The following is a 16,262-nucleotide window of genomic DNA, read 5'->3' on the forward strand; positions in this document are numbered from 1 at the left end:
GGAGCAACCTGGCTTTAAAATACTTTTTGACGTTGGTTACACAGCCTACACCTGGAGGGCATTTTTAGCTCACATTCCTGTGTCTCCATGTGTGGTAGTACACAGCTAAAGTCCTACAGGGTCACCAGAAGCGACAGCCTGAGCAGCAAATGGTGTCACTTAGGTTAGAGGTCGAAAGGGTCCACGGGGCCAACCGACCTACAGCACGCTGCCTCTTCAAATAAAAGATGACACACTGCTTTTAATATTCACAGTCCTTCATAATCTGTTATCCTCTGAGGCCACTCTGACTAACGTTTGCCTGGCAGCTTTGCCGATTGTGGTGCTTTTATGAGAGCAGTGGCCCATGACACACCCATACCCATATCCACACTTGAAATATGGGCATGTTTCTACATCGCATCTGGAGCCATGCTACAGTACATTACATTCATTGATGCTGTTTGCTACAGTAGATGCCCTTAACTTATGTTGACAAGATTTCACAAAAGCCATTATGGGCTATCGTTGTTCTGTACCAGTCGGTCCCACACGCACACACAAAAAAAACAACAGCAACCTGAACCCTTTGCTCTACAGAAAACATTATTCATTCACATTCTGTTCCTGAAAATATTATCACAGGTTTCTAAAAGTATCAAAGAATAGCCTTGTGGTACGGGTTTGAAGTGACAGACACGAGAATTAAACAATGATAATCAAGTCATCGAGCACAAAACAGCATCTTAACGCATATTATGACACATTACTATTATTGACTACGGCTTTGTGTGCAGAATAATCCACCAAGAATGTGCATGTCCTTGTAAATGACACATTGCTGCATATTGCCAGATGGCACCAAGTTGCAAGAAACTTTACCAGATCCAACTGTATAAAAGCACTTCCTGTTCACATAAACACGCAGGGTTGTAAATAGAACCTTTACTAGCTAGCACGGGTAGCGACCTAATAATAGCCTTCCACAACGCTTGTGATAGAACAGAGTTTTAATGTGGTTTACTAGACATCTCGTATGTTGTCCAAGGTTGTTGTGATTGTTTTTGTCAAAGCTAAACTAGTGTCTATTTGTCATAATCAAAACCTAAGAAGCCTATTTTTCTGTACCTCCATCATGGACACTGGTGTGTTGCCACCGAGTTGTTAGAGATGCACACTAAGGCGCCGTGGTATGTTCACTGAAAAAGGCATGCACACCGAGATCAGAGGATTTCTGGCTGCTCAGTGTGGTCAAGGCAGTGAGAGGGCACCTTCTGGCACTGAGCCTTTAGCGGGACAGCTCAGCGGGGAGGAGGAGAGTGTTTACACACTACTTCCACCACACACACACACACACGCATGCACACACACACTCCGGGTCTGGCTCCTGTCCCCCTCTGCTTCTCCATATAATATATCAAAGCATCACTGTGTGTCCATGGAGCTAAAAAACCCTCACTTCCTCAGCAGATATGTTCTTTTATCTCTCTCTCTTTCTTCACACATTTGCCCCCACATGAATGGTGATGAAGGATGGTACCTCTACTTACTCTCTCTCTCTTTACCCTCCGGTCTCCATCTGATGCACATGCAGCACTCCTGACAAAACACCTGGAATAACACCATAAACACATATACAAATGATCACACACACACACACACACACACACACACAAAACAAATGGCTGAACCAAGCCAGCAAAAGTAAAAGTGAGTAGGTGCGAGACACAAAGAAACAAACAGAGAGTGTGTGGAAATCTTGAAATATGCAGTAAAAACAGTGCATGTGTATCTCTGTGTGTCTATACACAAGCAGGCGAGTAAAATAACACAGGCTATCTCTGTTTACTTCCTGGTCGAGATGAGGAGGAAGAGGACCAGAAGGAGTAGAAAGATAAGAGGAATACAGTAGGACCATTCATAGAACATGTGCCTCAGGAAATGCTGTGCTTTGCACGAAAAAGAACAGAAAGAATCTTCGTGAAAAGAACGACCAACAAGATCAACAAAACAAACTGGATCCAACTGCAAACCTGTCCGATCTACACGTATAAAGTATAGAGTGTGACGTGTGTGGTCTCATCCTGTTTAGGAAGGAGCGAAACCCCTGCTTCCTTTGGCTCTGAACTCTCTGTTGTGACTACATTACAGTCCCTTCATCCCCACCCCCAACTCCATATGTGTCCTTTTCTACCTCAAGTCACCTTCGCAGATTTAAAAAAAAAAACAGCAAGTCAATTGATGGAGTTTAAAAATGGTGGTAGATGAATGTGAATTTTTACAAACTTTTGTATTTTCCAAACTAATGAAAAACACCCCAAACCTTTGTCATCTCTGTTGAACTAATAGAACATACATGCAGGCGGTTGGAGGAAGAGAGAGAAACCTGGAATGAATTTCTACATGTTTACCCAAAATATACAAAGCCCGGTTCGCTCCATCCCGGCCGAGCGCTGACAAATCCGTCAGCCGCTTATCAAATTAAACCCCCATTAGCTGCACAAACACACAGCCTCACACACCAGCACAAACAGCCTATTACCAGCGCAAATATGCCAGCACCTCACACATGCTCCGCTGGCCTTTCCGCCCGTGCGTGTCACCGGCTCTTCACACCAGCCTGCACATCAAGCTAGCCGCGTCTCCACACCCAGGTAGAAGGGGGCCCGCTTGACACGCACAGCGTGCGCTCGCGACCTGCGCCGTCAACCCTCAGGGCCCGTCGCCCGGCGTGTCCGGAAGCACGCGCGGATTTGGGCCCCCATAACATCACACCTGATGAGACATGGCACCCAGCGTGGCGTCCACGGGGCTAATCCTTTCCATGCGCGCTTGTGAACGTGTGGGATTTTCTTCGCAGACGCCATAAAGTGGAGTGCGCGAGCAGCGCCGTGTCACGAAACCTCACTGTCCGGCAGCTGCTGGAGGGTTTCGCCTTAAAATGTGGTAATGTAAACGCAAAAAGGTGAGACTTCACTGTGAAAGGGACAGTTTCATCTGCTTCCTTCCGCTTTTGTGCGGCCCCCAGGGGGCGTCTGGTCAGTGGTGGAGGGTGAGAGACTGGCAGGAGGAAGCAGAGAGTAAATGGAACACTTACTTTGCTCTCCATCAGCGTAAACCAATCATCGGATGACGTTCAGGTGAGCGGCAGTGTTTGGATGAACATGACGGGCTGTGCTCATGGGCCGTGTCCTGGGAGCGGATAGAGGAGGAAGGAGCAGAGATAAATCTAGTCAGGAGCCAAATGTGGGTCATATTCACAGGAAGGGGCAAAATACTGTATAACCCAGTGTCGGTTCCAGCAAAAACGTCTATGCATCATTACACAATGGAGGTGAGGCTTCCTCAGTGTTTTCACAAAACCAGTCTGTCTCCCAACAAAGACAGCCCAACACATATCTTTGCACATGTACAGTATTAACAGTTTGACAGCACGTCTTTCACACGGCATAAGATCAGGTTATTTTGAACGTCTGTGCAAATGAATAACTGATGTAACGCATGCAACTGCTTCACTCGGACTTCTTTGTTAAAATACTACGGCCGTGTGGTGAAGCATGCTCAAGAGCCATTTCGCTGCCGGCAGAATTATTTACAAAGAGCGGAAAGACGATTCTGGATTAGGTTCAGTATTATAGTATAAGTTAAATGACATGACTTAATATTGCTTTTATGGTCTGGAGACTTTCCATCCTCACCACGGTAAAACACATCTAATCACCTCTGTTAAAGCGAGCTCACTCATAAAAACTGCATCAAGAAGCCATTTTCCTTGTTTGTGTGTTTGGTGCAGATGCAGTCTATGCCTCTTACTGTAAATGCGTGCCCTGACACTAATCCAAGCAGAAACCCTGTATTCCTGCCTCCCTCTCTTCCCCTCGCTTCCATTCTGGAATCCCATTTTCGCCCCGCGTTCTGAAGGGGCCCTCTCCACTTTTACAGGAACAGCAACTCATTAAATGGTTGATTTCAGATGGCAGTGTGTGAATGTTTTGAGTTAACTTTATTGATCTGCGAGCAGGTCTGAGGGCCAGAGAGGAATGAACGGCCGTCCCCTCCGGCACACGGGCAGTAGATTTACACCTCCACTGTTTAAAGACACCTCTAAACCCAGATGGCTGCTGGCCCACTGCCTTCAGCGCTGCCCAGGCCGTTGTTGTCTGTCCAGCACACATCCTCACACAACTAAAGGGCACTTTATTCACTTACCTTCATGAACACCTCGGCCTTTTAAGTATGTGTAGTGATGTTTAACAGTCTTTTATTTCATGCCTGGTTTTCTTCAGACGTCCTGGAGCTTCAGCCCTAGCTGTCTGCAACACACAAAAAGCTAGTGTGAAAGTCATACAAAAGTAAAACTCGGTGGATTGTGATTCCGCATATCATCTTTGCCCTCTCTGTATCAGCTAGGAAGAGCTTGCTCTGTCTCCTCCATATGACATCACTCCCAGATTAAAAAACACTTCCCATAAACATCTATGGTCCCTGGAGTTTCCCACCCATTAGATCAGCATAGGCAGAGTGATTATGGAGAAGGACGACTGTTTTTAATCACTGCTAAGTATATTTTTATCTTGTCTATATTTCTCTAACCAACAAACACGCCCTGCTAGAAACAAACATGCAAGTCATTAGCTTTGTTACTATTAACGTTCATTTGCTCATTCAGTCTGCATCTCCGTAACCTACTAATCTGTTTAGACTCTCTCCTCCCTCCATCCCTGTGTTCGTCTCTCTCTCCCCCTCAGGGCTGAGAGCTGTGAGGCTGTAAGGTCCCCCTCTTCCCACAACTGCTCTCAATCGCCCCTGTGACTGCTCTGCTGTCAATCACGCCGACATCAGACCCATCCCGAGCGGATCGAGGCTGCACACGTGGACGTACGCGCGCACATACACGCACACACACGCACACACACGCACACACACTACATGCATTTACACAGGCAACACGGGTTTGTAGGGGCAGTGAAGAGAAAGGAGGTCCTGTCAGCACCTGCAGGGCCTCACAGGAAAATCTATAGGCACACACAGGCACACCACAGGGCAGTAGCGGTGAAGGTACCACTTTAATTTTGGTCATATTTACTTTGCCTCCCTCTATTTTGCCTCCAACCACGCTGGCCCACGGTGCCTGTATGAACTGCTCTGCCCTTTAACCAAAGACAGCAATGGGCAGCTGAGAACCACGCCAGACTCAAGGACTCTGCACATGCAACAAGTAAAAGGGACTCTTACATTTTAACACCCATCTGAAGAGCTGCACGATCTCACTGAACTACGTTTAACTCTTGAGGTCCACTCTTATTAATGCAATGCCTCTCAATTAATATCATCTGTTTTAGTCACAAACCACAGCTCTCGCTCTTTCACACACAAACATACACACATACTCTATTAGGCTCATGGTTGTGGGCTCAAGCCATGGCCCGGAGCGCTTTCATGGCTCCATCATTACATCAATAAGTCTTCACATTAATCTCAGCTCAGCACAGCACACAGGCTATTACCAGACCAGGCCTGCACCACAGAGACGCAATCTGAAGCAGACATAAGCAAAATAGTAGTCAAATATATTCTGGACCCCTGACAAACACACAAGACGTGCTCAGTTTGCATCATTCTGCAGGGGATGTGTCCAGTTTTTCAGGCTGGTTAGAAAGCAGCGAATAAATTACGTATAGCTCAAGTACTTCGAGTGCATGAAATCATATCTAGATATATTTGGCCATGTGTGCTTAGAAAAGCCCTCAAAGGTTTTTTTTTTCCAGAGTAGACTGATGATTGAATACGGAGCCCAAAATTATTTTGAGGAGCTGGTTTCAATACTGGCTAATAAGAATCTTTGGCCAACTGCTCATGCCCTTTTAATGAAGCTCTTGAGAGCCTGACAAAAGCATGGTAACTTCTCAAAGATTATCTTACTGCGCGGTTTATTATTAAATCCGCCTTTGGTCTACATTTAAAAGCTCCTGTGAGAAAATGGTTGCTCGGTTAATAATCACTAGGATGAGCTAAGGCTGCTATCGCAAACACGGCATCAATCACTTTTTAAACAAATTAATATGGAAAAAGAGGGGGATGTGAATGTGACGGGAGGGGTGTTTAGCCCTCGTCTGTCTGGACAGGATATGGGGTCCTTTAACCCTTGACCCGGGTCCACTCTGCGTCTGTGAGTGTGTACTTGTGTTCATCCGCTTCCACATGCCTTAGAACAGGTTCCTTCAGATGCTGGTTTGATGGACATATGGTCCTTGTTGTCATGGCAGCCCGTGCAGGTGCGTACGTGTGGCTTTTCCTGGCCTCAGGTGAAGCAGGACGATGGGATGGGGTGTTTATTGTCTGCACTGCCAACAGGCAGCAGACGCCCGCTGCTCCCCAGGGGTAAAAGGAATGAGGGCGAGAGGAACAGAGACGAAGAATGCAGGAAGGTAAGATGAATGGAAGGAGAAAAAGTGGTAAGTTGTAAAACTCTGGAGCGTTCACTTTTATCACCCTGGATCTGTTCTTGGACGAGAAAAGCTGTGAAGTATGTTTTTCACTCGTCTGTCATTTTCTGCCGTAATAAAAGAATAAAAGAATATTGCCCCAGAAACCTCCGCTGTTCCTGGAATGGCAGCCTCGGCTCAGATGACCTCAGACATCGCTCCGCTTTATTCTTTCATTCTCTTTCAACATTTTGACCGCAAATGTAAGATGGAGGATTATAAGGAGGATGCTGCGTGGAGTTAGTGGAGGGGGGGGGGGGGGGTCAAGGGTCACTGCTGTGGATTCTTCCCTCAAGGCAAATCCGCTGCAAACAGGGTAATAATAAACGTTTGGCGTTTAGAGTTTCTGAACCCCACCACCTTACCCGCCCGTCTGCATGAGTCCACCAGCCTTAGCTCATGTACCAAACACGTACTTATACATGTCAAAATAATCAACTAAACTAAACACTGCTGTGAACTCAAAGTTACGCTTCAAGCTAGACTTTTCTAATAAAACCCTTCTTGTTTTAGGAGTATCTGTGGTATAAATACTTTTCCAGTGCACCTACATGTACAAAATAGTGGCATTTTTTGCTGACTTGGTAACTTTAACATGACGTGAATTAGACAGGCTTCTATCAGTATTAGAACATGGAGCACACTTGGTAATAATCCTAATTTGTGTAATATTAACGAATTATGCAAGGATTTACTGTTAATTTTAAACTCTGCTTCAAAATTAACTATTAACTTAAACTTAAACTACACCACATACACACACACACAGAGTTGGCATAATAGAAATATTTATACACCACCCATTTAATCCCAGGCCTCGCAGTCTGGGCCGTTTGTTTTTGTGTTTACTCTGGAATGTCAGACATCCGAGGACAAAGAGGAGAGGAAGGTCAAAACCAGCGAAGCTCTAAAGACTCAACAAACATTATTAAATTCTAATTTGCTTTTCAAGGTTTGTGGAAAGTAGTGTCGTGAAACCATTAAGATTTCTCTGGTTATTTTCATGCCCTAAAGGTCTTTATACACTGTGGGCCCATGTCTACTTTAAATCTTAAGTACACATAAACTTCACAATTGTACAACCCACATGAAGACGGATGGTCTGTGTGTCTTGTGGGCTCTCTAGAACTAGACATTTGACTACTGTGAGTAACCTAGAGCCATGAGAGGAAAGGCATTAAACTAAGTTATAACTGGAAGATGGTGCTTAAAGGTATAGGAAGACAGTAAGAGTAACAGACAGGGTCATTTCTCATGAACACAACCTGATATTGACATAATCTGAACATTTAGAGCAACAGATGGTGGCATTATGTCAATAACTCATATCTTAGCATCACTTACATTTTTTGATATGATGCATTTGTTTAACAGAAACTGCTTTTTGAATACATTTAGGCTGCCCTCACTAATCTCTGCAAGCACAAAGAAAATAATAAAAATGTGCTGGAGGAAAAGAGCTCTGGCTATTGAATTGAGGGAGTTGATGTTCCCAGCCATCTTATAAAATCACACTTTCCAGTGAGTCAGGAAACAGCTTAATCTATTGTTCAGAGGAGAGAAGTGACAAGAGAGGACAAACAAGGACATGGTGTTGAAAGGGTTGTTAAATCTGTGATAGATCTTTGGCATTCAAAAAGGACATGATTCCTGCAGTAACAACTGACTTTGTGGGGAATATCGCTGAAGCCCCCATGAGGGGAACATATGTGTGTGTGGTGTGTGTGCTCTAGACTCATTAGTGAAAAGCCACAGTGCAGACTAGCTCCAGTTACAGTAGTAAACGCTGTCTTTGAACTTTTAATAGAGCCCTGAAACCTAACCAGGCCTTAAAAAACACATATCTGCAGGAAAAGTCAAAATGGACATAAAGAGGTAGAAAAGATTAAACCACTACACAAAATATATGAAAAGGTACCAACCAGAAAGATGATAGGGGATACATCATTTAGATTGTTGGATCATAAAACACAAGCTTGCAAGTGCAATACAGTCACAAAATTGAACTAAGTCAATACAAGAGCAATTAATGCTAACGAAGCACAGAGCATAGAACCATACATGACCTACGCACCTGAGCAGAACCCGAAGCATTAGCAGCACCACAGGTTCTACACATCAACATCCAACACACAGACACACATCATTATCATCATTAGGGGCAGTGCACCTGGCTGCAGGCCTGGCCACAGTAATTAGAACCTGCAGACCCTTTCTGTGTGTGTGACTGTAAGGGGGTGAGCGTCTATCTGGGCGTGTGTCTGTGCTGCAGAATCCTCTGGCATGCGTTGCAACAAGCAGATGTCGAGCCTTTATGAGATCTTTACAACAGGTTCAGCGGTGTCCCGAGTGTTTGTCTTTGCATCTAGGCATAGATAGGCCCAACAAGGAAACCTCCCATCAGTGAACCATAAAAAGGAAACACAAATGGAAATAGAAGCAGCATTTGTTCTATAAATGATAGGAGAAATATATTAATTTGAATACAGTAAATTAGTAAAGCTAAAAGCTATTCTACTGTTCATTAAAACATGCTGATTTGTCAAAGGAGAAACTACACACTATTGTTCCCATACTAGTGCGATTTACAGTGTCTGTGCTTCTACTGACAAACGTCTGCTCAGCGATGGGAGCAGAAGGGGCTTGTAGACAGCCTGTTTATTTGACTACGAGCTGTTTACTGAGATGGTTGCCGTCGAGCTGAGCGACAGCATGAGAAAATACCTCTGAGGGTATTCTGACATGCAGAGAGCTTCACAGTAAACAGGCCTGCACCATGATCTCTCAGGACCTATGAGCATCAGTCTGTAGCTGCTGCAACAGACAGACCTCACCTTCAATATGTTTGTATCTTACAACAACAACGAAACATAATCTCAGGGAAATTATTCATCAAACTAACTCACCAAGTGATTTCCACATCGTGATGTTGACACGATCACAACCTGAACCCTTTTTTTACACTGGTCTGAATACGGTTGGTTTTATTACCCATAAATCTGCTCATCATAGGAGTCTAGAAATATAAACAATGAAAATCTCCATTTATTTTATTTTCCCATTTTCCATACGGACTTGAAAAATGCAACCTAAGGTTTTTTTCTTATCACAATAAGGTCTTAGAGGGATGACAGCTGTGGACACACAGAGTGTACATTGCATGTTTTATCGCCCTACACATTCATAAAAAACACAGAGTGGAAGAAATACAGTTAAAATATATGATTTATGGCGACGGGCACTAAAGGGAGTCTGGAGAGTTCTTGAACAATAGGAAAATAAAATTGCAATAAAACTGCACGGGCCTTGATTGTGGTCTATGAAGAGAGATGGAGGGCTTCCAACACAGCTAGCTTTATTACTTCATCTGAAAGAGCTAAAGAGAGGGAGAGACATCAACAGATTCAGAGACCATTACTGTTAAATCCTTTTCCCTAAGCAGCCACAGTCTCCATTTAAGGACCTTAAGACCCTTTTCACCCAAAAATCCAGGGCTGAAGTCGAGGGCGAAACCCACTCAGTTTAGTTTAATCAGCATTTTATTTACACACCACTTTTTTTTCATTCTCATAAATCTTTAAAACCTAATTTCATGCCAGGCATCACAGTAAGAACTATTACGCTAGTGAAAATAATATAAACATTTGGTGGGTGGGATTAAAGCTTTTAGGAGAAAATGGTTCCTTGTTTACATAAGTGGTTGGTAACCTTATAATGACGACCAAATTAACAAATAATTCCCCACTATTTTCATTTACCACAACATCACAGCACCCAACTGTGTTTGTTGAAGCATTTGAATTCACTGTGACTGAGCCTGTTCCTTTGCACAGAAGTCAGGGTGACAAAACTGAGACGGCAGAGTAATGCGAAAGATGTTTCTGAACTGATCATATCAACAGATCAGTAGAAGACTGGAGAGATCAACCAGATGGCCAATGAAGGAAAATGTTCTAGAGACTTAACAGTGAGGGTTTCCTCCTCTTCCTTATCCTGTCCCATATGAAAATACACTATTGTAGAGTGTTGCATCTTTCTTGGCTGAAGCAATCAGTTCTAGGGTTTCACAGAGCTTACCGGGGGACCGGCGAAACCAGAGATAACAACAACAAATATGGCCTTGTATTTTTAGGTTGTGATTATAAAGCGCGTTTTACAGTTTAATACTCCGGGGACACCAAATAAACCCTGTTGTTTGAAGAGACCAGTATCCAGAATTGGATTAAATCTCTAAAGTTCCCAAATGTCCCTGAAATATGAATGAAGCGATTGTATGATAGGACATTATATAGGACATTATACCAACTAACAGAGTAATATGAAATAAATCTATATTTCTTCAATCTTATTTTTTTATTAGGCAGAAAACAAAAAAGCATATTACATTAAAACTGATCATTTTAAAACAAAATGAATGCTGTTTTTTGTATTTTAATACTATTATTGGTGCTTAAGCTCTTTATTAGCAGTTCAACTTTAAATTTGAACTGAAAACTTTTTTTAATAAGAAAAAGCCTGAACTTCTCAGATTAATTTGTAGCTAGTTTTCTCTCTCCATTACTGTACTTTGCTGCCATCTGTTGGTGAGGACGCAATGTCAAATGACTTTTGCCATTTATTGTATGCCCTTACCTTTTACTATAATACTGGTACCACACCTGAAATACTATCAAATGAATACAAATACATGTTTAAATACTGTACAGCAAATTAGTGCGGAGTTATGTATTTCCTACTAGGTCCAACTGCTGCAGGAGTCTGTAACCCTGGTCCTTCAGAGCACCAGTCTTGTTTTGCAACAGCTTCACCAGCAGGTTATTGCTGGTAATCAGTGTCTTATCAGGATCACGATTAGCTTCCCCTTATATAACATAATATATTGGCCAAACAAATAATCTGAAGTGTTTATTAGTTAAACAAGCATGTTTTCTGCTAGAGCTTATCATTTATATAGTGCTTATATTTTCATTTGTTACCTGTTGTTAGTATATTATTCCAGGACAAAGTCTAGGTTAAATTTTTATGTCTGCTCTGTGTTATTATCTCATTGAACAAACAAAGTAAACATAAAAGTCCAAATAAATTGTGTAGAGTACCTGCACTGGTGTTCTGGCTACAGGGGCCAAAACTTCCCATGTAGCTGGTGCATAGGCATCTTCGAACAGTCACTCAGCTACTGCTGTAGAGAATAAAAGAAAGGGTTGAAATTATTGGTCAAAGTTTTAAATTATGGTTCAATTACTGTATGGCTTGAGTCAAGAACTTAATTTTGAACTTTATTAATTGTAAATTTGTATTTAATGCATGAAATGAACTTTTCTTGTTTGGGTCTTAGCCCAGCTCTTCATCTGAGAAAGGGATGAAAGACAATGCCAGGGAAACACTGTTACTGTTCAGCCACTTTCCAAAGTGTATTTGCTTTACATAAAAATATTTATGGTACGGGATGAAATAAAAAAATATATATATATATTGATAAGCTAAAGTATAAACATTCTTGAAAGTCAAAGCTTACTTTTAAATCAGTGTGGGCCTCTGTTTCTTGTAATTTATCTCTACACTACACCAATATTTAGAATGAAACTGGGTTAATATCCATATTGTAGCTACCTGACAACCAACAATTTTAGCTAGTAGGCACCTACTAGCTCAAAAGTGCAAAAATGACGTTAAATGAACCAATAAAGAACTTATTCACCAGTATTTCATGCTTATGGTAAGAAACTCGCTTGACACTGTCGCGCGCGCACAAGATAAAGGAAAAAAGAATTTAGCAATTGTTGTTAAAGACGTGCCCCTAGTCCACTAATTCTTAGTAAAGTTAAAACGTTAGCATAATTAGCTAGTGTTTGTAGCCTACTTATAACTCATTAAGTGATTAACATAACAAATCACTGGTGTAATAAATAATTTATATTATCCCTTGTAACCAATGAAAGCACTTGGCTTTTACACAAAAACTAAAATAAGGTATTTACAGGTCATTTTAGTGCAAGGTGCAGTATACTACGGCCTTTGTATCTTACCTTTCACTTTATTGACTGAATTGTAGTCCTTCTGGGCGGAAGTAGCCTACGTATCCCGACGAGCATTTCGACAATTACCATAGCAGCGGGATGTTGGTTTGATTTCCACATGGACAGCGCGAATGGAGGACTTGTTGCGGTTCTATCCGCTGCTGGTCGTGAGTTGGTCGGTGGCGAAAGACAGCATGGAGTGGAACTGCGAACACTTAACTGTCAGAGCGACGGTAACCGCCCGAGGGAGGTCCAGGTAACGGGAACAGCGAAGGTTTGCTGCCCGGCGGACCGAGTGTCTGTCCGGGTGAGCGTGAGAAACAGCAAGGAGTCAGTGAACGAGGTCACCAACAGCGTCACACGGCGACTCGAATACATTATGCAGACTCTCAGGTGAAGACACGCAACAGATAATCACAATACCGAGGTTCTGCGGTAGCATTAGCATACGCTTAGCTAGCTTCTGGTAGAAAAACATGTACTGTACATTGTTAATGAACAGTAGGATTAGTTTTGCGTTAGGTTAATGCAGAAGCTGATCAAACAAGCCCATTATTTACTGTATGCAACAGTAAAAGGTACAATATTGGACTTTGAAATGTTGAGCTGTGCAAGTGTTTAAAAAGGAGTGTTTCAATTAAAGTTAGTATTGATATTTGGTAAAAGTATTAGGGATAAACAGTGCATTCATCTCACTGCCTTTACCGTCACGTTTAGACATCAGGGCATCAGCGATGAAGACACAACAGTGAGGAGGTTTCTACAGCGAGATGCAAACATGTATCACATGGATGCTGAGGTGGAGTCTTTGAACAAAAAGTTGTGTAAATAACCATTTATTGACCCTACTGCTTGTTGTATTTGACCGTATCACAATCTTTCCATAGGTCTTGGTTACGTCTATGGAATTTGAAAAGATGGAGCACGTATGTAGTGTCCTGGTGGAAAAGCTGGACAAGAGTGTTTGTGTGGGTACGCCACTGTTTTACCACAGTGAAGGATGCCTCAGTCAATTGAGGTACTGTAAAAAAGTCTAAAACGTTCTCCCCCAGCAAACTTACAGCCTCTTAATTCTTATAAAATACATAACAGTAGGTTGATGTATCCATTGTGTCCATGTGTGCGTCTTTTGTGTTTAAGGAGTCAAGCATTTGTGTCAGCAGTTCAAAACGCTCAGCAGAAGGCCAGCAAAGTCAGTCAGCTCCTGGACCAAAGCCTGGGACACCCCTTACTGGTCCGAGAGGACGAAACAAGGGAGTGGAAGAACGAGGAGGAGTTGGACGGAGGTAATGGGCAAGCTGCCGCACCAGTTTGTCAGCTTCCCAGTATACCCACAATCTCTGCCTTCTCACGGGTGTCTGTCTCGTTCAGCCTCAGGGACAAAAGCAGGAAAAAACTCTAAACACACCCATGAACCCACTGACCCATGAAACCAAATGGCCAACTGTCACAGTTCAAAAAACAACGTTTATTGCATGGCTGAATAAAGTGCTGTTCTGAAGGTGTCTTTGTTAACTCGGCCAGGCTCACTGCCAATAAAATCCTGATATAATAACTGATCATTTCAAGCATTCAACGCTACCACTTAACATTCATGTTATTCAAAACCACCTTTTAAAATCATGCATATAGATTTAAATTCACCATTTTTCAACTGTTTAGATGCACTAATTAAAATACTGTATTTGTACATCAGAAAGAAATTAATTTTGGACAAACAATATCTCAATATCTCTGGGATTTGATAATTATTCTGCACAAAGCTTGACATGCTGTGTGGGGCTACCAGGACTATTTGTTTCTGAAGAAAACATGGACATTGTGTATCCACTGGTTACACCATATAACTTAGATTTCCTGGACTAGAAAGAACCTTAAACCTGGTTCAATTCACAGGAACAAGAAAATTAGATAGTTAATTAAGTCTCTCTGAAACACTGGTCAGACATCCATATCCTCACCCTCGTCTTCGGGGTAGAGCTCTCTGAGCCAGGGCTGCATGACAAACCGCTCCCCATCGAAATGTGTGAAGTAACTCTCCAGAGTGGGAATTTCTGGCTGGAAACATCCAACAATGAGCCAAAGACGCACTGAGATTGTGCTCTGTGATGCAACCAGCACTTACCTGCAACCCAGTGATGCGTTCAAGTTGGGTCTGGGGCAGGTATGCAACTAATAGAGACGAGGGTCCAGGTCCACTAAACAGGACCTTGTAATGAGGTGTCCTCACTGCTGCAAAGCCCTACATGCACACATGGTCACAGAACTTAATAAACTAGCTCATTTGGTAGTAACCTATTGAAATTTAAAGCATTCTATTGTGTGCGTGCTATGAAAGACACCTCATGGCTGGAATACACTCGGTCTATCCACTCTTGGGGGGCTCGCATTTCAGGATCCCAGCTCACAACCACCCCAACCATATGATCCTTCCTCTCCATCACCACCTCACCGACCCGCAGAAAGACAAATGGGGGGCGAGGGCTGCGCACCGTCTTAGAGGCTGCAGGAATAAAAAAAAAAAAAAACTTGAAACTTTAACTTGACTTGTAGCTACTGAGCTACAGGACGCAGGATGAGCTGGAATGGATTCTATCTGAATGTATAGACACAAACCTCCAAAGAATCCCTGGTCATTGTCATACAGCATGGTCTCTAAGGGAGGCCCTTGTCCCACTTGCACTTCCTGTTCCAAACCAACCAGAGACCTTTGGAGGAAAACACAGTATGTAGTGTCTTAATATAAAACGAGTTGTTTGCTGTGGGTCTCTGGCCGCCATGTCTGAACTGAATGAAAGTGACAACATATTTGCAAGAGAAGATTTCTCCTGTGCAACAATGAAGGTCAGATGGAGCCCTGGAATAACAATATAAATATTAGTAACTCAATCACTGATCATCGCAAACTCACTTGATTTTAGACATCTGCTCGTCGGCCCACTCCATCCACGCGGTGCCACTGAGGTACGACTTCCTCCACTCTTTCCACATTCTCAGAAATCTTAAACAGAAAGAAAAATCACATTGACTCCCTCCACTCTAACGTTCTAGGACGTCACTTTGAAGCGTTTCCAACTACCCACCGGGCGCTCGCGTGGTACCGCTGCACCGCCGTGGAGCCGCACCACCGGGAGATGAAGTACTGCGCGGGCAGAGCCGACAGCAGCAGCGCGAGCTGCAGCACGGCGGGGCTCGCGAGCTGAGGCATGACTGCGCAGCTATCACCTGCGGGCGCGAACTAGCGTCAGGTGGATTTCGCAGGTGCGACACTTAAAGTAAATGAGAAGCTAACGTGTAGACAGGTTTTATTCACGCCGGGCCTTCATGGTTCTTGACAGAAAAACTTGGTTCAAACAGGAAGTTAGTTTCTGCACATGACGTTGATGTCAAGCGAAAGCATTATTAGCGAAACGTGTTATTAGCAGTAAACATGGCATTACCTCGTATATTAATCCGCAGTGTTATCTCCAGCTATCTTCCACACATTGCGTCTGAATCTGTCGGCGCCTGGAAGCCAGAACACGGTGTCACGGTTTCACTTCTGTAGTATTTACATAAACCGCACGCGCGCCCATGCCGCACGCACCTGCGTATTTACATTTTTCGTAAAAAGTGCTCAGCACGCAAACCGTCCAATGGCGGCAGCCCACGGAACAGTTGGCGGACCTTTAGAGGCCCGCCACGTCAGGAAGCCGCGAGACCCGTGGCCTCATGGCAAGAACGGCGCAGTTGCGTTCCGTGAACGCAAGGTGGGGCACTTGTTCGTTCACCCATCAGCCCG

At 43.3% G+C, this 16,262-nt stretch overlaps 3 protein-coding genes across 11 annotated transcripts in view; 1 reads left to right on the plus strand and 2 right to left on the minus strand.

Moving 5' to 3' along the window:
* LOC114849279 (hormonally up-regulated neu tumor-associated kinase) overlaps positions 1 to 12,629 on the minus strand; it is a 65,928-nt gene extending 53,299 nt beyond the window's left edge. For 5 of the 9 annotated variants that reach the window (XM_055506113.1, XM_029140519.3, XM_055506117.1 and 2 more), the window contains exons 1-5: positions 12,491 to 12,629; positions 11,561 to 11,643; positions 4,189 to 4,292; positions 3,077 to 3,171; positions 1,530 to 1,590 (exon numbers count right to left, since the gene is read on the minus strand). The gene's annotated coding sequence lies outside the window, so the exon portion shown is untranslated. The remainder of the gene's footprint in view (positions 1 to 1,529; positions 1,591 to 3,076; positions 3,172 to 4,188; positions 4,293 to 11,560; positions 11,644 to 12,490) is intronic. The other 4 variants (XM_055506114.1, XM_029140521.3, XM_055506112.1 and 1 more) reach the window with 2 other exon arrangements.
* On the plus strand, positions 12,542 to 13,982 carry irak1bp1 (interleukin-1 receptor-associated kinase 1 binding protein 1). Its single transcript, XM_029140529.3, has 4 exons — positions 12,542 to 12,874; positions 13,199 to 13,280; positions 13,369 to 13,499; positions 13,622 to 13,982. Exons 1-4 carry the CDS (start codon positions 12,600 to 12,602, stop codon positions 13,881 to 13,883), a joined length of 750 nt encoding a protein of 249 aa, XP_028996362.1. The 5' UTR covers positions 12,542 to 12,599; the 3' UTR covers positions 13,884 to 13,982.
* Positions 13,929 to 16,171, minus strand: si:dkey-261l7.2 (uncharacterized protein LOC569751 homolog). The gene is made up of 7 exons (XM_029140531.1): positions 15,922 to 16,171; positions 15,565 to 15,706; positions 15,393 to 15,482; positions 15,098 to 15,189; positions 14,824 to 14,984; positions 14,607 to 14,723; positions 13,929 to 14,539 (listed from the first exon to the last, which is right to left on the minus strand). The coding sequence occupies exons 2-7, from the start codon at positions 15,687 to 15,689 to the stop codon at positions 14,423 to 14,425; spliced, it is 702 nt and encodes a 233-aa protein (XP_028996364.1). The 5' UTR covers positions 15,690 to 15,706; positions 15,922 to 16,171; the 3' UTR covers positions 13,929 to 14,422.
* Positions 16,172 to 16,262: the final 91 nt, after the last annotated feature.

Source organism: Betta splendens, chromosome 24 (genome assembly GCF_900634795.4).
Source record: "Betta splendens chromosome 24, fBetSpl5.4, whole genome shotgun sequence".
Lineage (NCBI taxonomy): Eukaryota > Metazoa > Chordata > Actinopteri > Anabantiformes > Osphronemidae > Betta > Betta splendens.

Excerpts from the sequence above, each read along its gene's own strand:
- irak1bp1 (XM_029140529.3), top strand. The coding sequence starts at position 12,600 with ATGGACAGCGCGAATGGAGGACTTGTTGCGGTTCTATCCGCTGCTGGT. Across the intron at positions 13,281-13,368 it reads TGTATCACATGGATGCTGAG|GTCTTGGTTACGTCTATGGA; the intron begins GTGGAGTCTTTG and ends ATCTTTCCATAG. Across the intron at positions 13,500-13,621 it reads GGATGCCTCAGTCAATTGAG|GAGTCAAGCATTTGTGTCAG; the intron begins GTACTGTAAAAA and ends TTTGTGTTTAAG.
- si:dkey-261l7.2 (XM_029140531.1), bottom strand. The coding sequence starts at position 15,689 with ATGCCTCAGCTCGCGAGCCCCGCCGTGCTGCAGCTCGCGCTGCTGCTG. Across the intron at positions 14,985-15,097 it reads TGACCAGGGATTCTTTGGAG|CCTCTAAGACGGTGCGCAGC; the intron begins GTTTGTGTCTAT and ends TTATTCCTGCAG. Across the intron at positions 14,540-14,606 it reads AACGCATCACTGGGTTGCAG|CCAGAAATTCCCACTCTGGA; the intron begins GTAAGTGCTGGT and ends GGATGTTTCCAG.